Below are 19,234 nucleotides of genomic sequence, written 5' to 3'. Positions count from 1 at the left end.
AAAAAAAAAAAAACAAATGAACACTTAAGCAGAAGTGTACGCGACGGGACTCGTTTCTTGCATGTAGACAAAAGGTGTGTAGGGTAATATTTTACTCGGTGGAGGTATACATCCGGACGAGGGGCAGAGATAACTACGTGCATGCGGTATGTTCAGAGAACCCCCTTTCTCGCATGATCCGAATCGGTACGCGGGAGTAACCCCTTCTACACTGTTTTCTCTCACGGTTAGCACGTACGTATGTGCAGCCTATATTTTTCACACCACACTTTTGCGCATCACACATATGCACATGCATACAGACACGCCTAGAAGCCGAACAGGATGGAGCGACGAAGCGACGAGTCACAAACCTACGGGGCCCACAAATGGGTTCTGAGCAAGCTCAAGTTTTCCTATAAAGAAGAGTACAATGTGGACTACTTGCTAGACAGAAACGCAGATGAAAGGAAGGAAGTAGTCGATAATTTTCTGGGCAAGGAGAAAAAGGATTTGCTACTCTTCGGGGTGGAAAACAACAAAATGGTGGTAGCAAAAGAGGAGAAGATAAAATTTGATCAAAAAATTGTTTATTTCTATAAGTGCCTAAATGGCGATCTGAAGGACGAAAAGAGCATACTCTATGGAATTTTATCTCCAAATATTTTAGACACCCTAAAGGTGATGCTGAACAAGGTTATTTACCCCCTCTTTTTAAATAACAAAATGATACATGCAAACATTTGCAGAGACGAAGTGAAAAAGTTTAGCATGGAGTTTGATACGTATGTAAAGGAGCTGAACGAATTTATTCTCATTTTAGACGATATAAAAAAGGTGAAATTGAAGATGAAGCAGGACCAGCATGAAATGATTTGCGAGGAGGCAAACAATGGTGTGGGAGCAAGCGATGTTGCGGGAGCAAGCGACGGGGTGGGAGCAAATGAATCGGAAAATAAAATGCTGAAGAAAAAAAACGAAACCGCGCACTTGACAAAATATTTAAACATTTTAGAAAACTTATTCAATGATATGCAAGAAAAAATTCAAGAGTACAAAAAATCAAATGTAGACGTGGGACCATTTATCGAGATTCAGTACTGGAGGTACAAACACAGGTATCTACTCTTTATTATGGAAGAACTGAGAAGCAACGAAATTAAAAATATAATAAATAACATAAATATAAATAGTGCAAATAATGAGGAGCAAAAATATACGTACACATTTGACATACTGAACAAGTGGAGAGAATTAGAAACGAAGATTGAAAATGAATTCACTGAGAGTAAGGACAACATTAAATACTTGGAAAGCATCGAGCAGTTCATCCTGTCCCTTTATCTATGCAACGTAGAGAATATTATTGATAATCTTCCTTCTCTGTTGAATTCCATTAAGATGATTTACCTCGTAGCTCGGTTTTACAATACACCCAACAAGCTAAATAACCTGTTCATTAAGATCACCAACCAGCTGGTGATTAAATGCAAGGAGGAAATATTTTGCGCCAAAAAGAAGAAGCGGAAGAGGAGAGGGACGAATAATAGACGAGGTAAGAAGGGGGGAGCACTCGGAAGTCAATATGGCGATGCGAAATCAGATAAAAATCTGGAAAATGAGGGTGGTGATGAGGGGGATAATTACGGCCATGAAGACGACCAAAGTGGGGGAAACACTGATGAACAAAATAGAATGCACGGCTCAGGGAAAAAAAAAGGGGGAAATTCAAATTTTAGAAAGCACTCCGAAGATAGGAATAACCAAGAGGATGACTACGAGGGGGCAGATAAAAATGAACAGAGCGAAAGCGGCTACCTGGATCATGAAAATGGGTTTTACGCATGGGATGACCAAAGTAACGAATCTGAAGACGAACATGATAATGAAGATATGGAAGAAAACATGGATAACAAATTAAATGAAACAGAAGAACAGGATTACTCAAATGAGAAAGACAGTGAAAGTAGAAAAATAGAACAACTAAAGAGGAGACAGAATCTATGGCTACTAGATCCAGATGATTTAATCGACAAATTTGAGTTATGCTTTAAATTGCATGACAAGTACAGGGAAGAATTTGAAAGTATAAAAACTTTTTTCGAAGAGAATTCTAAAAATAAATCAGTCGATTTGAATACCAAAATGATTTTTTGTAAGATAGAAATATTCTGTAGGCGTCTGAAAAAGTTGGTGGATTTGTTCCTATGCATAAAACAGTTTAAGTCTCTCAGAAGGGTAAAATTTGACAGGATACAAAACATAACGGCTTCCTTCAATAAGTACATAAAGGATTTCAAAATGAAGCACACCGAAGATATGCTAAATTATACCGATAATTACTTCGATAGGGATTTTGTCGAATTGAGAGTGTATATATCTGAGCTGGAAAGCGACTTGCAAGACAGCATCGTCAGCTTGTTGAATAACAGCTCCAACATTATGCTCTCCTTTTTTATCTTCTTCAAATTTAAGGAGAATTTCATAAGAGGTTACTTGATCCATTTCCTACACACAAAATATGATATACTACTGTCCCAATTCTTAGAAATTTTAAATGGCATAAATAACGATCTGGAAAATTACAAAAGTAACTTAAACTGCAGTAAGAGCTTAAATTATTTGAAAAATATTTTTTGGATCCTCAGTATTAACTACAAGATCAATCATATCATTCAGATTTTTCTAGATGAAAATAATTCAACACTCGTCGATAAGGATGACCTCTCTTCCTATTTCGAGTTGCCTCACTTGAATAACGACTTGTCCGCTATGAAAGGGAAGACCACTATGGATAAGAGGAGAGAATCGCGTCCCGTCGGTGGTGACACTGTCAATGGGGCTCTACGCAGAGCGCATGACGAAAATGGGGGCAACCCCAGTGCGGACACGTTTTACAGCATAAATGAGCAAGTTACGAAATTGTTAGAAGACCACGAAAGGAAGAAAACCGCGGAGGAGGAGAAGAAGGACGACTCAGCATCAAACGGGACAGGTGTGGAAAATGCCAAAGGGGAAGGTAAACCCGTTGAGGAAGAAGCGAAAAAGGAGTTTTCATCGAGTGTAGCACCCACCGCGGGCACCCCCGAGAAAGAAAAGAAAAAAATAAAAAACGTCCTGTTCAAAAGTGCCAACGGGAAGGAGGTACTAAAATTATACTTGAAAATATCAAAGTTCATCGAAGAGTACAAAAATAAGCTATTTAAACATTGGCTGTGCTTTATAAAAAGCGTGAACAGCCTAAACGTTACCGTTTTTGTGAAACATCCGAAGACGAAGAATGTGATAGTGAACTTTGACAACAGAATAAAGAGAATAATAAGAGAGGCGAAGATTTTTCTGTCTTTCAAATTCGAAATCCCAGAGGAAGTAAAAAATATGATTTCGCAGGAACCGAAGATATACAGCTTCTACTACAAGCTTCATAACATACTCATATTGATAAAAAAAATGAAAAATAACAAAAAAAAAGACATCGAGTTTACATTAAAGCGCTTCTTTATTTACATTGATCAGCTCCTGCTCCCCTTTCTCGTCAAATACACATGGAGTAATTATGCATTGGAAGATTCGATAAACAACTTACACAAAGAGTTAATACAATTTGAAGAGGCAATTAACTCCTTGTACGATATTATTGACGACCATATTAACTATAACACTAAGGTGATCTATCGAATTCTGCAGAATAAGAATGAAAAACTCGTTATCAGCAAGCACAAGAAAAAATTCCACAACAAAATTATCCTCTGCAATTCGATATCGAAGAAAATACAAATCGCCATTTTCGACCTGCTGAGCAATATACAGTATGTGTATGAAACTAAACTGAAGACCGAAATTACCAAGGAGGAAATTTTGAACACGAGGAAATTTTACCATGATATATTTTTGTCTGTGCTGAAGAAAATTTACCTAAAGAATATCAGGAGCCTCATTAATACATGGTCTAATTTGGAAGAGGAAAGCCCACAGAACCAAGTTCGGAAGAGGAATGAAATTCAAATTTTACTCCTCGTTCACGAAAATGACATTGTGATTAACCCTTCCATTAGCACTATAAAGGAGAATATTAAAAAAATCATAAACGTTTCGATTAACAATGTGATTTATATAGACAACTGGATAAGTGGGGATGATTTAGTGAAGCAGTTTTTCCTTAACGATCGGGGGGGAACCCAGAAATGTGCTGCCTCCACCGGCCAGGAGCAGGACAGCGGGGCAATGAAGAAGTCCTCCACAAAAAAAGGCCACAAAGAAGAAGGACCAGAGTGCAAACAGAAGAGCATATTTGAGGAGCTCCTGGACTATTCTTACTTTAATAAGAAGAATGCAAAGGACTCCTCCAAACATGTCGCGGAGGAGCTCAACATGGAAAACGAAAACTGCGTTCGCAATTTGAAGCACGATTTCTATTTTTATGAGAAAATCAGGGAAGACAAAAACATAGAAAAGGAGCTGGTCAAGCTGAATGAAAAACTGGGCGTGTTCCAGGGCATCGTCGACGACTTCACCGGAAAATTTGACAAGTACAAATATATAATTCGCGATTTCGAGTCGGAGAAACTGAGGGAGGCATCAAAGGGGGGCGTAAAGAATACGCACAACGAGGAGAAGCAGTCAGGCGTTGTTCCAGGTGGAGGAAATATCACCAACTTCGAGGTGGCGGAAAAGAAAGAGAGCAATGTGCCGCATTTCAGCGCAAAAAAAGGGGGAAACGAAACAGACCTTACAAATTCGAACACAAAGGGTGAAGAACAAAGCAGCAATGAACATGAAACGGGGGAGGAGAGCCCCACCAGCGAGTCCGAAACGGAAGGGGAAGAAGAAGATGAAGAACAGGACGAATTAAAAATAGACCAAGAAGAAGAAAAGATAAAAAAATTCATAAACATAAAAAAGGAAATCAACAACATAGACAGCTTCTACTCAATTAATGTGTTCAGATTCAACCTGGAGAGCTTCAAAATGTACTTGATAAATATAATCGAAAATGAAGCTCTACAGTGTGCAAATAAAGTCATACAACCGGTTAAGAGAAAAAGCGACATGCTCATAAAAAAAATGAGTGAATATAAGACAAAGTTGAAAAAAAATATTGTCGATGTAGACTCGCTGTACTACGTCATCAACGTTATAAAAAAAATACACATCTTCGAGTCAACCATAGATATTGCGCTAAATCCTATAAATCAAATGGTAGACGTGCTGGAATTTTACATGAACAATTTTTTGAAGAAGCATGTCGAATCGATGAGGAATTCTGGTCATTACGACGAAGAGGAAAATTATCAGCTGAAATTTATAAGCAATCTTGATAAGAGGAAATCGTCCAGCGAGATGTATGAAATGGACGAGTCGTATAATAAAAACCTTCTACAAACATTTAATAAGCTAAATGGGATGAAAAAGAAATTTCTCTCCTTGTACAAATCTGAGGTGGAGAAAAAAAATGTCATTTTTAACAAATTTAACGAGCTCATATCTTTGACAAGAAATGTGGAAGAAGAAATACAAGAAAAAAAAAGCATCATGAAAAATGAGTTAATGAATAACATCTATAACTTTAAGGAAGACATAAAAACGTTTCGAGAAAATTTCCTAAAAATGAATTTCAAAAGTGAACATATCAATCCGCTCAACGCATTCGAACTCTTAAAGAGATACAAGGAAGAAATCTCCATGCTAAAGAAAAGGTACAATAGCTACTATAAGGGAGAGTCCATATTCGGTCTAAAGCACCAACAGCATGATGATCTTTTTCTGAGCACAACGGAGATAAATAATTTTTACTCTCTGTACGATTTGTACGTGCAACTGAAGGAGAAGCTGAACGAGTGGAAAAATTTAAAGTGGAACGAGGGAATTCTAAAAATGAAGGAGTTGAAAAATGAGATTCTGTCTTTCGAGAAGAAATGCTCTCAGCTCCCCAAGAACTTGAAGATGATCGTGATTTACAAGAACTTGATGAAGGAAATTTTTTACTTTAAAGAGATCACGCCCATTGTGGACGAGCTGGAGAAGAAGACCATTTTGAAGCGCCACTGGGTCGAGATTGTCGGTGTGTTGAAGGAGAAGAAGAAGGAGAGCGCTGCAAAGGAGAAGAAGGGCAAGAAGGGCAGCTGCGACGAGAAGGGAGCGGTGTCTACGGCGGAAGACACGGCTGTTACAGCGGTTGTGTGGAGGGCCGATGGAGGAACGGCGCATGCTGTTGAGAGTGCCGATCAATCCCTTCCGAAAGAGAAAACCCTCGATCGGGGCATGCTCATCGAAAGCGCCTGCGTCGACGAGGAAGAATACATAGACAATTTAAATAAGCTAGACCTAGATAACATGGACTTCTTCATCAAAGATATAATAAATTACAACTTGCTGCAAAAGAAGGATGACATTCTGGACATCTGCGACAGCGCGGAGAAGGAGGCCAACATTGAGGAAAAGATCAACGAGCAGTATAAAATATGGAACGAAACATGCTTCCAGTTTAGCAAGTGGAAAAACAGGGACTATGCATGCATCCTGGTGGGAAGCAAAGTGACAGAAATACAAGAGAGCTTAGAAGAAAGTCAAATTTTACTAAACAATATCAATTCGACAAAGTATAGCAAGCCATTTAAGAGTAAACTGCTATTGCTATTGAACAAATTGTCTGACTGCAGTGATATTGTCGAGAGGTGGATTAAAGTGCAGATGCTATGGTGCTCCATGGAGAGTGTCTTTACAAGTGGGGACATAGCAAGACAAATTCCAATAGAGTCTAAGAGGTTCCACCAAATTGACAAAGACTGGATTAACATAATAAACATTGCGAACGAATCCTCCATTGTTATAGAATGCTGCCAAAGCAGTATGCTAAAGGAGCTCTTGCCGAATATGCAGAAAGGGCTGGAGAGCTGCCAGAAGTCACTAGAATCGTACTTAGAGGGGAAGAGGAGCAAATTTCCCCGTTTCTACTTCGTGTCCAATCTGGTGTTACTAAAAATACTATCTCAAGGATCTGACATTAACATAATTCAATCCGAGTTAATCAAACTCTTCGACGCTATAAACTACCTGACTATAAAGACCATACAGAACAAGAAAAGAATTATTTGTATAAATAATAAAGAAAAGGATGATATCGAAACGGTGCAGTTAGTCAACCATGTAACGATAGATGGAAATATAGAAAATTGGCTGATACTGCTCGAGAAGGAGATGCAAAAGGCGGTGAAAAAAGAGTGCAAGCTAGGGGTAGCCAATTCAGCGCAACTATTCAAGACAGTGAATTTAAAAGAATTCTGTGATAAGAACATTGCACAGGTTGCTCTCATATGCTTACAAGTCATGTGGACAAATGATATAGAAAAATGTATCCATAAGTACCATTCGGAAAAAAACATATTAAAAGTGACGAACAAGAAAATCAATTATATAATGTCCGAGTTAGTGAACATTTGTCTTTCCGATTTGGGAACCAAATTAAACAGAACTAAATATGAGACGCTGGTTACTATACATGTCCATCAGAGGGATTTATTCAACGAAATTTCAACAAAGATAAAGGAATATAAAATCAAAACATGCACCGATTTTGACTGGCTAAAACAGACAAGAATTTATTACAAAGTGGAGAAGAATGTCATTCTGATTAGCATTTCGGATGTTGATTTCCTATACTCTTATGAATATCTAGGTATTAAGGAAAGGCTGTGTATAACTCCGCTAACGGATAGGTGCTATCTCACTTGCGCGCAGGCACTAGGACTATGCTATGGTGGAGCTCCAGCAGGACCTGCGGGAACCGGGAAAACAGAAACGGTCAAGGATTTGGGAAGAACTCTAGGGATATACGTCATTGTGACAAACTGCTCAAATCAACATAAGTATAAAGATATGGCAAAAATATTTAAAGGGCTGTGTAGAAGTGGGTTATGGGGATGCTTCGACGAATTTAACCGAATTAACTTGGACGTTCTGTCCGTGGTTGCCATGCAGATCGAGTCCATCGTAACGGCAAAGAAGCAGTCCTTAAAATCGTTTCTCTTTCCAGGTGACTCTAAATCGATTAATTTGAATCCATCCTCCGCTTATTTTATCACCATGAATCCAGGCTATGCTGGAAGACAACTGTTGCCAGAGAATTTAAAAATATTTTTTCGATTCATTTCGATGATGGTGCCAGATAGACAAATTATCATAAAGGTAAAGTTAGCATCGGTGGGGTATCTAGATATAGACAATTTAAGCAACAAATTTAAGTCGCTCTACAATTTGTGCGAAGAGCAGCTGTCAAAGCAGAAGCACTACGATTTTGGGTTGAGGAACATTTTATCTGTCTTGCGTACCGCTGGAGACACCAAAAGAGCTGCAGGGGCGAATGAAAACGATGAAGAAATGCTTTTAATGAGAACCTTACGGGATATGAATCTTTCCAAGCTAATTTACGATGACGTGTTGTTATTTTTGTCCCTATTGAATGATGTTTTTCCAAAGTTTCACAACATCACAAAGAAGAGCTACCAATTGATTGAAGAAAATGTGCACCAAATTATTAATAAAAAAAAGCTGTGCGCAAAGAGTAAGTGGATTCTGAAAATATTACAGCTATATGAAACTTCGCTAGTTCGTCACGGGTTCATGCTAGTAGGAAACACCCTAACGGGAAAGACAGAAATATTAAACATACTCACTTCTGCACTAACTAATATAGGAAATGTGACAAAAATTATTACACTAAACCCGAAGGCTATAACGTCTGAGCATATGTATGGGGTGAAGGATAATTTGAGTGAAGAATGGACTCCAGGTATTTTCGCAAATATATGGGAAAAATATAATAACAACAATTTGAAGTACAGTACTTGGATTGTGTGTGATGGACCCGTGGACGCTATTTGGATCGAAAACTTAAACACCGTTTTGGATGACAATAAGATATTAACATTAGCTAATAATGATAGAATTCCTATGACTGACAATACGAAGATAGCCTTCGAGGTGGAGAACCTGAATAATGCTTCTCCCGCCACTGTTAGTAGGGCTGGTATTGTCTACATATCTGACAGCGATTTGGGTTATAAGCCATTCATTTACAGCTGGCTGCAAAAATTGAAGGATGTGCATACTTATGGAGCTACCTTATTCCCCATTTTTAACAAACTTTTTATTTTTTATTTGGACAGAATTCAAGTTTTAAATTTTGTCAAGGAGAACTGCAAATTCGTGATGGAAGTTACCGACTCGATTTTAATTTCCCAGACCATCAATTTGTTGAATACGCAGCTGATTCAGTATGTGAATGCCATTAATAACTTTATATATAATGAGGAAGATTTGAACAAGATATTTTTCTGCAACTCCAATGAGAAGAATTTGCTGCACCATAGTAATAAGGTTGTGAAGAAACACCACGTGGAGGCATCCGATGGGGCGGCTGCCCCCCATGAGAAGACTGACAGTAGCGCTGTCTCGTCCTTCTCGGCTATGAAAGGAAAAAAGGGGAAGGAAGTGGAAACGATGAAAGCAAAAGAAACGGTACCTATGACTAGCGATAGAAGTAAAATTGCCAAGAAAGTTGGCGACGCAAAGGGAGGAAGAGCACCAAGGGAGAACTCCAAGGGGCAGCTCCCAAATGGTGGAGGTGCTAAGCAGGACTTGCCTGGGAAGGAAAAACAAAGGGGGGAAGACGGCGGGAATGGCCATGAGTCCAGCAAAAGTGGTCCATTCGTGACTGCTGCAGTTTCCGCTGCAGAACCGAAGGATGGAAACGAGGAGGAAGAGGAAGAGGAAGACGAAGAAGAAAATGACAAGATGGACACCCTGAACAATTTCAGCATAACATCTGGAACCAAATACGAAGAGATCAAGGCAGAAGAGTGCGAACAAATAATGCTGTACGCCGTATTGTGGGGATTGTGTGGTTTGCTGGAGCACAGAGACAGACTAAAGGTGCACAACTTCTTAGTAAAAAACGTGCCATTTGTTAAGGCTCTTCTCAGGGAAGGAAAAAATTCGAACAATGCTAGCAAAAGCGTGGATTCCAAAATGGGAGGCGATGAAAAGATTTCTCCAGAAAACGACAGAGATGATGCGGAGGACGAATTCGAAAAAGAAACATGCCTCATTTATGACTACTACTTTGACATGAAGCTAAGAAAGTTAACCAAGTGGAATGTAGCCCCGTTTAAGATGCCAAAGAATATCAACTCCATTTCCTCAATATTGATTCCAACCATGGAAACGAACAAAGTGGAACATATAATAAAATTAATTTCTAATATACCTATTAAGTGCCACAATTTCCATACGTACAAAAGTACGTTGCTGTTGGGTTCTACCGGTTCGGCAAAGACGTCTATAGCATTGTTGTATACATCTAAGCAGGAGAAGAACACCAAGAGGTTCAATTTTTCAAGTGTCACGACTCCGGAGAAATTTCAACTCTTTATCGAATCCGAACTGGAAAGGAAAAGTGGAAAGACGTATGGGCCAATCGGAAACACCAAATCTATTATCTTCATAGACGATATGTCTATGCCTAAGATTAACGAATGGGGAGATCAAAGCACCTTGGAGCTGCTGAGACAGCTGATCGAATTTCAGGGGTTCTACTTTTTAGATAAAGACAAAAGGGGAAACTTTAAAAAAATAATTGACTTAGAATACATAGGGTGCATTAACCACCCAGGCTGTGGAAACAATGACATACCAAAAAGGCTAAAGTCCAAATGGTTCAACGTGAATATACCTCCTTACAATCTGAATTCGATAAACACAATTTATGGCACTGTGCTTAGAACCAAATTTAATAAGAAGAGGAGTTTCTCGGACGACATTGTAGACAATATAGAAAAGATAATTCTGTGCACCATTAACTTGTTTAGCAGATTGAAAAAGCATCTTCTGCCTGTTCCTTCTCGTTTTCATTACTTATATACAACGAGAGATTTGGCCAAAATATTTTACTCCATGTTACTGTGCCCTTTTGAAACTATAGATAACAATCTGCACAATTTCTTATGCTTGTGGAAGCACGAGTGTGAGAGGGTCCTAATTGATAAGCTTTCACGGATGGAAGATAAAAATTTCTCTCTAGATCAACTGAAGCAAGTGTTTAAGCTGTACTATCCATCTCACAAGGACATAGCGGAAAAGAGCATACACTTTAGCTACTTCTACGTGTCAGAAAAGGAGCAGATTGAGTACATGATCGAAAATGACCTTATAGAAACTGTGCACCAGACGAAAAAGAGCAAAGGAGAGAGTCCACTTGGAGGTGTAAATGACTCGAATAGTAGCGCCACAGGGGGAGGAAGCAACAGTCCAAATAGGTACTTAAATAAGGAAAATCGAAAAGATGGACAGAGTAAAAACTTAAACATAGCAGAAAGGAATAAGATACAAATGGGAAGCCCCTCCGTATCTGCAAAGAATAACCTCAATGTAGAAATCGGAAGGGCGGAAAATGACGAAGAAGAAAATTTGAACAATTTTTCCTTCTCTTGGATGAAAAAAGACTACAAAATGGTTGCAGACTTTGAAAGGCTAAGATATATTGCCTACGAATATATGAAGGAATACAATATGAACAATGTGAAAAAGCTCGATTTGGTATTCTTTGATGACTCGCTAAAACATCTGCTTGTCATTAACCGAATTATGGAAACACCCAAGGGATCCAGCATGCTGGTAGGCGTCGGTGGGTCTGGGAAAAGGTCACTAACCAAGCTTAGTGTCTTTATCAGCGAGCAAGTACTGTTTCAGTTAAATATAACCAAGACGTATACGAAAAATTTATTTTTTGAGGACCTAAAAAGTTTGTACATATCTGCGGGGCAAATGAACAAGAAGACAACCTTTCTGTTAAGCGATAGCGACATAGAGAAGAACGACTTCATACTGGAGCATGTGAATTCGATTCTGTCCACTGGGCTGGTGTACGGACTGTTTATTAAAGATGAGAAGGAGGCCATCTGCGCCGAAATGAAGGAGTCCTACTTGAAAGAAATGAACAAGATGAACCAGTCGTCCAAAATGAGAGGTACGGGGGGAAAGAAAAAAAATAAAAAGAATGACTACAATATGGATGACATGGATATGGAAAACGACTCCAAAGATTCACAATTGAGAAGTGACACCTCCTCGACGAGCAGCGCCGACAACGACAGTGATTACATGAGCAATGAGAAAGAAACTAGGAAAAAAAAAGACGAAAAAGTAATAAACGATTTTAACGTATCGTCAAATGTCATTTTTGATTATTTGTTAGACAATTTTAGAAACAATCTTCACATATTTCTGTGCTTCTCTCCTATCCATAAAGAGTTTGCTTTACGGTACCAGCAATTTCCGTGCATATACAATTGTGTCACCATAAACTGGTTTTTGAAATGGCCCCTAGAAGCCCTTGTAAATGTGTCAACAGCGTACCTTAACAATTTCAACATCGACATTGAGGAGAAACTCAGAGACGACTTTTTCAACCTATTTGCTATTGTCCATAAGAAAGTATCAGACACGTGTGAAACATACAAAGAGAGAATGAGAAGAAATACGTATGTGACGCCCAAGTCCTATTTATCTTTCATAGATTTGTACAAACAAATGTACGTGAAAAAGTATGAAGAAATTCAAATTTTGAAAGAAAGTGTAGATATAGGGTTAAAAAAACTGAACGAGGCTGCCATGGATGTTCAGAAAATGAGGGAAAGTCTCACAAATGAAGAAGAAAAATTAAAAGAATCAGATGAGCAAACCAATGTGCTCCTGGAAAAGGTAAAGAAGGAATCCCTAAAGGCAGAAAAACAAAGCATCGAAGTGTCCAAATTTAGAGATAAGTGCATAAAGGAAAAGGACATCATTTTGAAGGAACAAGAAGAAGCAGATAAGGATCTCAAAGCAGCATTGCCATATTTGCATGAAGCCGAGGAAGCCATCAAAAGTATCACTGCCAAGGATATAACCGAATTGAAGAGTATGAAAACGCCATCTGATATCATTCGTATCGTTTTTGATGGGGTGTTGATACTACTGCAGGGGAAGTTAAAGGAACCGAAAATTAGTGTAAAGTATGTAAATAAGCAACATGTGGAGTTTATCCAAGATTCTTTTGATGAATATGCCAAACCGCTAATGGCTGACATTCGATTCTTAAATCTTCTGTTCGATTTTTCTAAAAATGAAAAGGATAACATTAATGAGGAAACTATTGAGTTGTTAAAACCGTACATTGAGTCTTCTTTTTTCAAGACGCAAATTGCAAAGAAGGCTTCTGTTGCCGCGGAGGGACTCTGCAAATGGGTTGGCGCCATGGCTATGTATAACCAAGCATCGAAAATTGTAAAACCGAAGATGAGTTACTTGAAGATACAAACAGGGAGACTGGAAGATGCTCTGAAACAGCTAGCGGAAGCGGAAGACTCGCTGCTAAAAGCGCAACTATTTGTTGACAATCTCAATTTAGACATTGAAAATATGTTTAAGAAAAAGAAAACTCTCGAAGAAACAGCTTTAAAAACGAAACAAAGAATTGAACAAGCCAACAAATTAATTAACGGCTTGGGTAGCGAAAAGGCAAGGTGGACAGAAGATTCTAACAACTTTTCCAACATCAAGAAGAAAATCGTTGGAGATGTTTTTATCTCCTCCTCCTTCATTTCCTACTGCGGCATGTTCAACACAGAGTTCAGAAATTATTTGATGAATGAAGTTTTCTATCACTACACGAAGAATATAAAAAACATTCCCGTGTCAGACAACATCGATGTGATAAAGTATGTCCTATCGTCAGCTGACACAAAAATTTGCGACTGGAGTGTTCAGAAATTGCCTAATGATAGACTTAGCATTGAGAATGCACTGATTAGCGAAAACAGCAATAAGTACGTTCTGCTCATCGATCCGCAATGCCAAGCCAGCAACTGGATAAAGAACAAGGAATTTCAAAACGATTTATCCAATCATAGATGTATTACTACATTTAACAGTAGCAAGTTTAAGGACAATTTGGAGTTCTGTCTTAGTGAAGGAAAAACTTTACTTATAGAAAATGTTGAAGAGTATATCGATCCTATATTGGACTCCGTCCTGGAGAAGCAAATCATTAAAAAGGGGAAGAAAAATTACATACTAATAGAAAACAACTTAATCAATTTTGACGAAAACTTTAACCTATTTATGACTACCAATTTGCCCAATCCGAATTATAGCCCCGAAATTTATGCCAAATGTTGTGTTATTGACTTTACCGTTACGGTTAAGGGGTTGGAAGACCAGCTGTTGGGTAGGGTTCTAACTGAAGAGCAGAAACATCTGGAAGTGTCCTTAAAAAATATTATAATAGAACTTAAGGATAACACCAAATCGTTGCAGGACCTTGACAAGCAGCTCTTATACAAGCTGAACACGAGTAGCTCTAATCTGATAGAAGACGAGGAATTAATAGAAGTTTTGAACAACACCAAATTGCTATCCAAAGAGCTAGAAACGAAATTAAAAGATAGTAATGAGAAGAAAAAAGAAATTAATGAAAAGAGAGAGCAATACAGGAGTGTGGCATTGAGGGGAAGTATCCTATACTTCTGCATCGTCGACATTACCAATGTGAACTATATATATAACACATCCTTGCATCAATTTCTGGAGCAGTTTGACTTGTCTATAAAGAGAGCTGAGAAGGGACAGCACATTAAGAAAAGAGTTGAATCCATTCTATCCACACTAACCAATCTGATCATTTGCTACATGGAAAGGTGTCTATTCGATCAGCATAAAATTATCTTCAAATTGTTAATATCTTTGAAGATTCTCCTGTACGATAATGTCATTAGTAATAAGGACATCAGCTTTTTCCTAAACCCTCTCTCTCATTACAGCCCTTCGAACGATATTAGTAGCGAACTCCTCAGTAATAATTTGCTGGGAGAAAACGCGGATGCGTCCAAGGGCAAAAAGAAGGAGAACACCGCCAGTGGCGTCATGGACGGAGCTGCGGACGTTTATCTGAGCTCAAGCGATAAGACAAGAGGAATCGAAAATGCTAAAAGTGACAAAAGCGCGAGTGGAAGCAGCGGTGCGGTAACTGGTTCTACTGCCGCGGGTACTAGGGGCGATATTGATAGCGGCTGTGGCAACAACGCAGGTATTCCCAGCACAGACAAATGCGCGAATAAGAACAAAATGGAGGCTCCCAGAAAGGGGGGAAAAAACAAAATAAGTTCCACCAAGTGGCTATTAAAGAACGAAAAATTATATAAAAATATTATTTCTCTATCCAACCACTCCTTCGGTAATGACAAAAACAATCGCTTCTTTTACGACATCGTGAATATAGTGCAGCTGAACGAAAACGTGTGGAAGAATTACTATGATGTTCTAGATATAGAAAATAAAAATATTCCATACTATAACGAAAGGCTAGATGTAAATAGCAAAATCAGCTCATTTATGAAGCTCTGCCTTATTCGTTGCCTGAGGGAGGACCGGACCATTCTGTGTGCAAATAAATTTGTGGACGAAGTTCTAAGCAGAAATAGTGACACGATAAAACATGAGACTCTGGAAAATATATTCGTCGAATCGAGTAATAGGAAGCCCTTTTTATTTTTGCTATCCTTGGCTAGCGACCCCACAAACATGATAGACGATTTCGCGAAGAAGTTTAAGAAATATCCTACAGACAAAATTTCCATGGGAGAAGGACAAGAAATAATCGCAAAGGAAAAGTTAAAAAATGCGCTTATCAGTGGAAACTGGCTAATTTTACAAAATTGTCATTTAAATAAAAATTTCATCATCGAAGTTTATAATATGCTAAAAAAGTTGAACGAAATTGAGGAAGATTTCCGATTATTTCTGACATCCGAGCCAGATGATGAATTTCCTATTTGCATCCTGCATGGAAGTATTAAAATATCTACATCGCTGAGTAGCGGTATAAAAAATAACATGAGGAAAATATATAAAGATATGGTAAAGGAAGATATATTGGAAAAAATAGACGATGAAAAGTATAGGAAAATTATATATTCCTTATCCTACCTGCACTGCGTTTTATGCGAAAGAAAGAAGTTTGGGCCATTGGGATGGTGTGTGCCGTACGAATTTAGCATCACCGATTTGTTTGCTTCCTTTCTGTTTATTGAGAAACATCTCTATTCTACTCTGCTAGTGAACCGACCCATCGACTGGGAATCCATCCATTATATGTTGGCAGAAGTGCAATACGGAGGGAAGGTAACAGATGACTTGGACAGGGAATTACTCCTAACCTACGTGCAACATTATTTTAATGAAGACTTGTTCAAAATGAAAAATGAAACGGGTCTGGAAAATTTTCACAATATGCCAAAATTTTACGAAATTACAAACTTCCAGAATTTTATCGAGAAACTGCCAAATATTGACACCCCCTCTGTTCTGGACCTTCACAACAACGCAGAAATAACGTACCGTGTGAATGAGTCTAGGCAGGTTTTAAACTCTATTTTGGAAATCCAGCCGAGGGATGTGGACCAAGGGGAGGAGAAGAGCATGGAAACGGTGGTGAAGGAAATCGCCGGGGGTATCCTGCTAACCTTACCAACGGAAATAAACTTGGAAGAAATAAAAAAAATTATTTACAGAAAGAACAAAAATCAGCAGCTAACCATTCAGACAAACCAACCGATAAATGCAACAGCCAACTTGAATGCAACTACCAAAAATTTTTCAAATTTGGAGAGCAGCTTTTATAAGGGGAAGAACAAGGAAAATTCAGATATTAGCGAAAATATGCTACAAAGAAGTGCAATGGTGAACAATCCTCTGAGTGAGACAGCTAATGCTACCAAACACGCAGCTGCAGCGTCGGACAATAAAAATAAGAACACCCTTTGGATAGCGAAAGAGAATGATGTGTACCATAGCCTGGGAGTGTCCTATTGGGAAAGTAACAATGAAGGGGAAAAAAATGTGCAATATAATTTTTCCCCATTACAAGTTTTCTTCTTACAAGAAAGTGAAAGAATTAAGAAAGTCATCGATTTGGTTAAAACAAATTTAAACGACATCATCAGTGCAATCGATGGCTCCAAAATAATGACAGCTGATTTACAAAATGACACGAAATATATTTACTCCCAGTCCGTACCAAAAAAGTGGATCTATGATGCTAGTGAAACCGAAATTTCATGGGTATGTCACAACCTAAATCAGTGGTTAAACATTCTCAATTTAAGATATGAACAAATTATGAATTATATTCATAATGGAAAGCTGAAGTCTTATTGGCTACCTGGCTTTTTTAACCCTCAAGGGTTCCTAACGAGTATGAAACAAGAGATTACGCGTTTAAATAAGAAGGACCAGATTTCGCTAGACGAAGTGGTGCTATATGCTGATATTAAAAATCACGATATTGAGAAGATTAAGGAAGTCCCTGAGCACGGATTTCACATTCATGGTTTATTCATTGAAGGGTCCAAGTGGAATTGGCAAGAGGGAAAACTGGAGGAGAGTTCCCCCAAGGTGCTATGCGAGAACATGCCCGTTATTCACATCACCGTCGTGTCCAACAAGGACAAGAAGGTGAAGTTTATCGAAAACAACAAACATATGTTTTATAACTGCCCCGTGTATAAGTACAACGTGCGCACGGACAAGTACTTTATTTTCCGAATCCACTTGAAGACAGATGTGGACCCGTCCATATGGAAGTTGCGCGGCACGTCTCTGCTTTGTTCGAAGGACTAGGGGATGCAGACTGAATTATAGCGGCGGAAACGCGTCAGCGGAGGAGTGCCAACAGAAATTTCCTACAATTTGAGCGTTCTCGTGTCCGCATATGCCTAATGCATACCTTCACGCGCATACACACGTGTGGTAATTTTTTTTCGCGCCCCTGAGTGGCCTTTCTTAAAAATGGGGAAAAAATATCCCCTGACGAGGGCTTCCATTTTTTATCCTTGTTCGGCGGGGAATAAGAAGTACCATTTTTCTGCTTGTCCCTCATGTGGCTTTATCCGAATGCATGTAATTTTGCCCCCCTTTTTTGTTCAACTGTCGTTCCTTATAGCGCTTCGTTTGTGCCCATTTTTAGCTGTTTTTTTTTTTTTTTATTTAACTCATTTTTATGAGTACCACGAATTCGTTTTTTTTTTTAAAAAAATTAGGAAGTCTTAACGAAGAGGATGCGATGAACTTTGGCACTTTTTTCCTTCTCTAACATTTATCCAAAAAGGAAATTTCAAACGATATAAAACTTGTAAGATGTAAATATCCTTTATTTTTTTTACGCTTTGTAGCATATTCTTCGAAATAAAAATACTCACCTTTTTGTCTACATAAATGCGTCCTTTTTGAACATTTGAAAAAAAAAAAACACCTGGTCAAGTCTGAAGAGGCAACATGAGTTCGCTTTAAAGGGATCAGAAAAATCATTTTTATTTAATTTAATTCAATTTAATTCAATTCAATTTAATTCAATTATTTTCTGCGAATCCTTGCAGCGGTTTGGCGCCTTATTAGCGTAAAGCTCATAAAACCTTTTTACCCCCTTAATTTTTTCCTTTTATCATTCGAAAGATATGCTCATTAAGCGCGCTGTATCGAAAAAGCGTTTATATCTATATTATTATACACACACCTCTGCATACACTTTACCATCACGAAAAATTATCACACAATTTTATATCCAGGCTTAGGCATTACAGCGCTGCAATAGCTTTTAAGTCTACCCAACAGTTTTCCCTCGTTTCTTATGCCAGCGTGTTCATTTGCTCCCCTCCTTGCGTTATGTGTAACGAGTTGAAGGGGCCAGGCAGGGTCGCAATAGCCTAATTTTTGTGCGACGTTTCGTTGCTAATTTGTTTTTCCCGCAAACTGTACACATGTACATGCATATATATACATATATGAGAACACTTTTTTAAAAGTCAAAGGGAAGTATACTGAATTTTGTTTCCAACGTGTAATTATTTTTTCTTTAAGTTGCAAAATATTTGCGGTTAGGTTTGACACCTCCTTTCTGTGAATGCGTTTTTGATTGAGATGTTTTTGTTTGGTACCTCTCATTTGACCGTCGCGCAGTGCGTCAAAAATTATGGTGCGTCCCTCTGCCTGGCGTTTTACGACGTTATGCCGCAGCAAGTTACATTTTTGTGGACTCGCTTGTTCCGTTTAAGAAGTTACTTTTCTTTGTGATTTTCTTAAGCATGTATGCATTCGTACGTTTGAATTTGCATGTACTCTTACTCGTTATGTATCCTATCCTTTGCCAAAGTTGCCTTTTTTTTCC

At 38.4% G+C, this 19,234-nt stretch overlaps 1 protein-coding gene across 1 annotated transcript; it reads left to right on the top strand.

The window, feature by feature from the left end:
• Positions 1-324: 324 nt before the first annotated feature.
• On the top strand, positions 325-17,691 carry C922_01488 (hypothetical protein; the record flags this gene model as incomplete). The annotated part of the gene is made up of 2 exons (XM_008817091.1): positions 325-8,011; positions 8,072-17,691. The coding sequence occupies 2 exons, from the start codon at positions 325-327 to the stop codon at positions 17,689-17,691; spliced, it is 17,307 nt and encodes a 5,768-aa protein (XP_008815313.1).
• Between the last annotated feature and the right edge of the window lie 1,543 nt (positions 17,692-19,234).

Source organism: Plasmodium inui (genome assembly GCF_000524495.1).
Source record: "Plasmodium inui San Antonio 1 unplaced genomic scaffold supercont1.5, whole genome shotgun sequence".
In the NCBI taxonomy this organism is placed as follows: Eukaryota; Apicomplexa; class Aconoidasida; order Haemosporida; family Plasmodiidae; genus Plasmodium; species Plasmodium inui.
The sequence above is the reverse complement of the archived record's forward strand: the minus strand, read 5'-3'. Positions and strand labels throughout refer to the sequence as shown.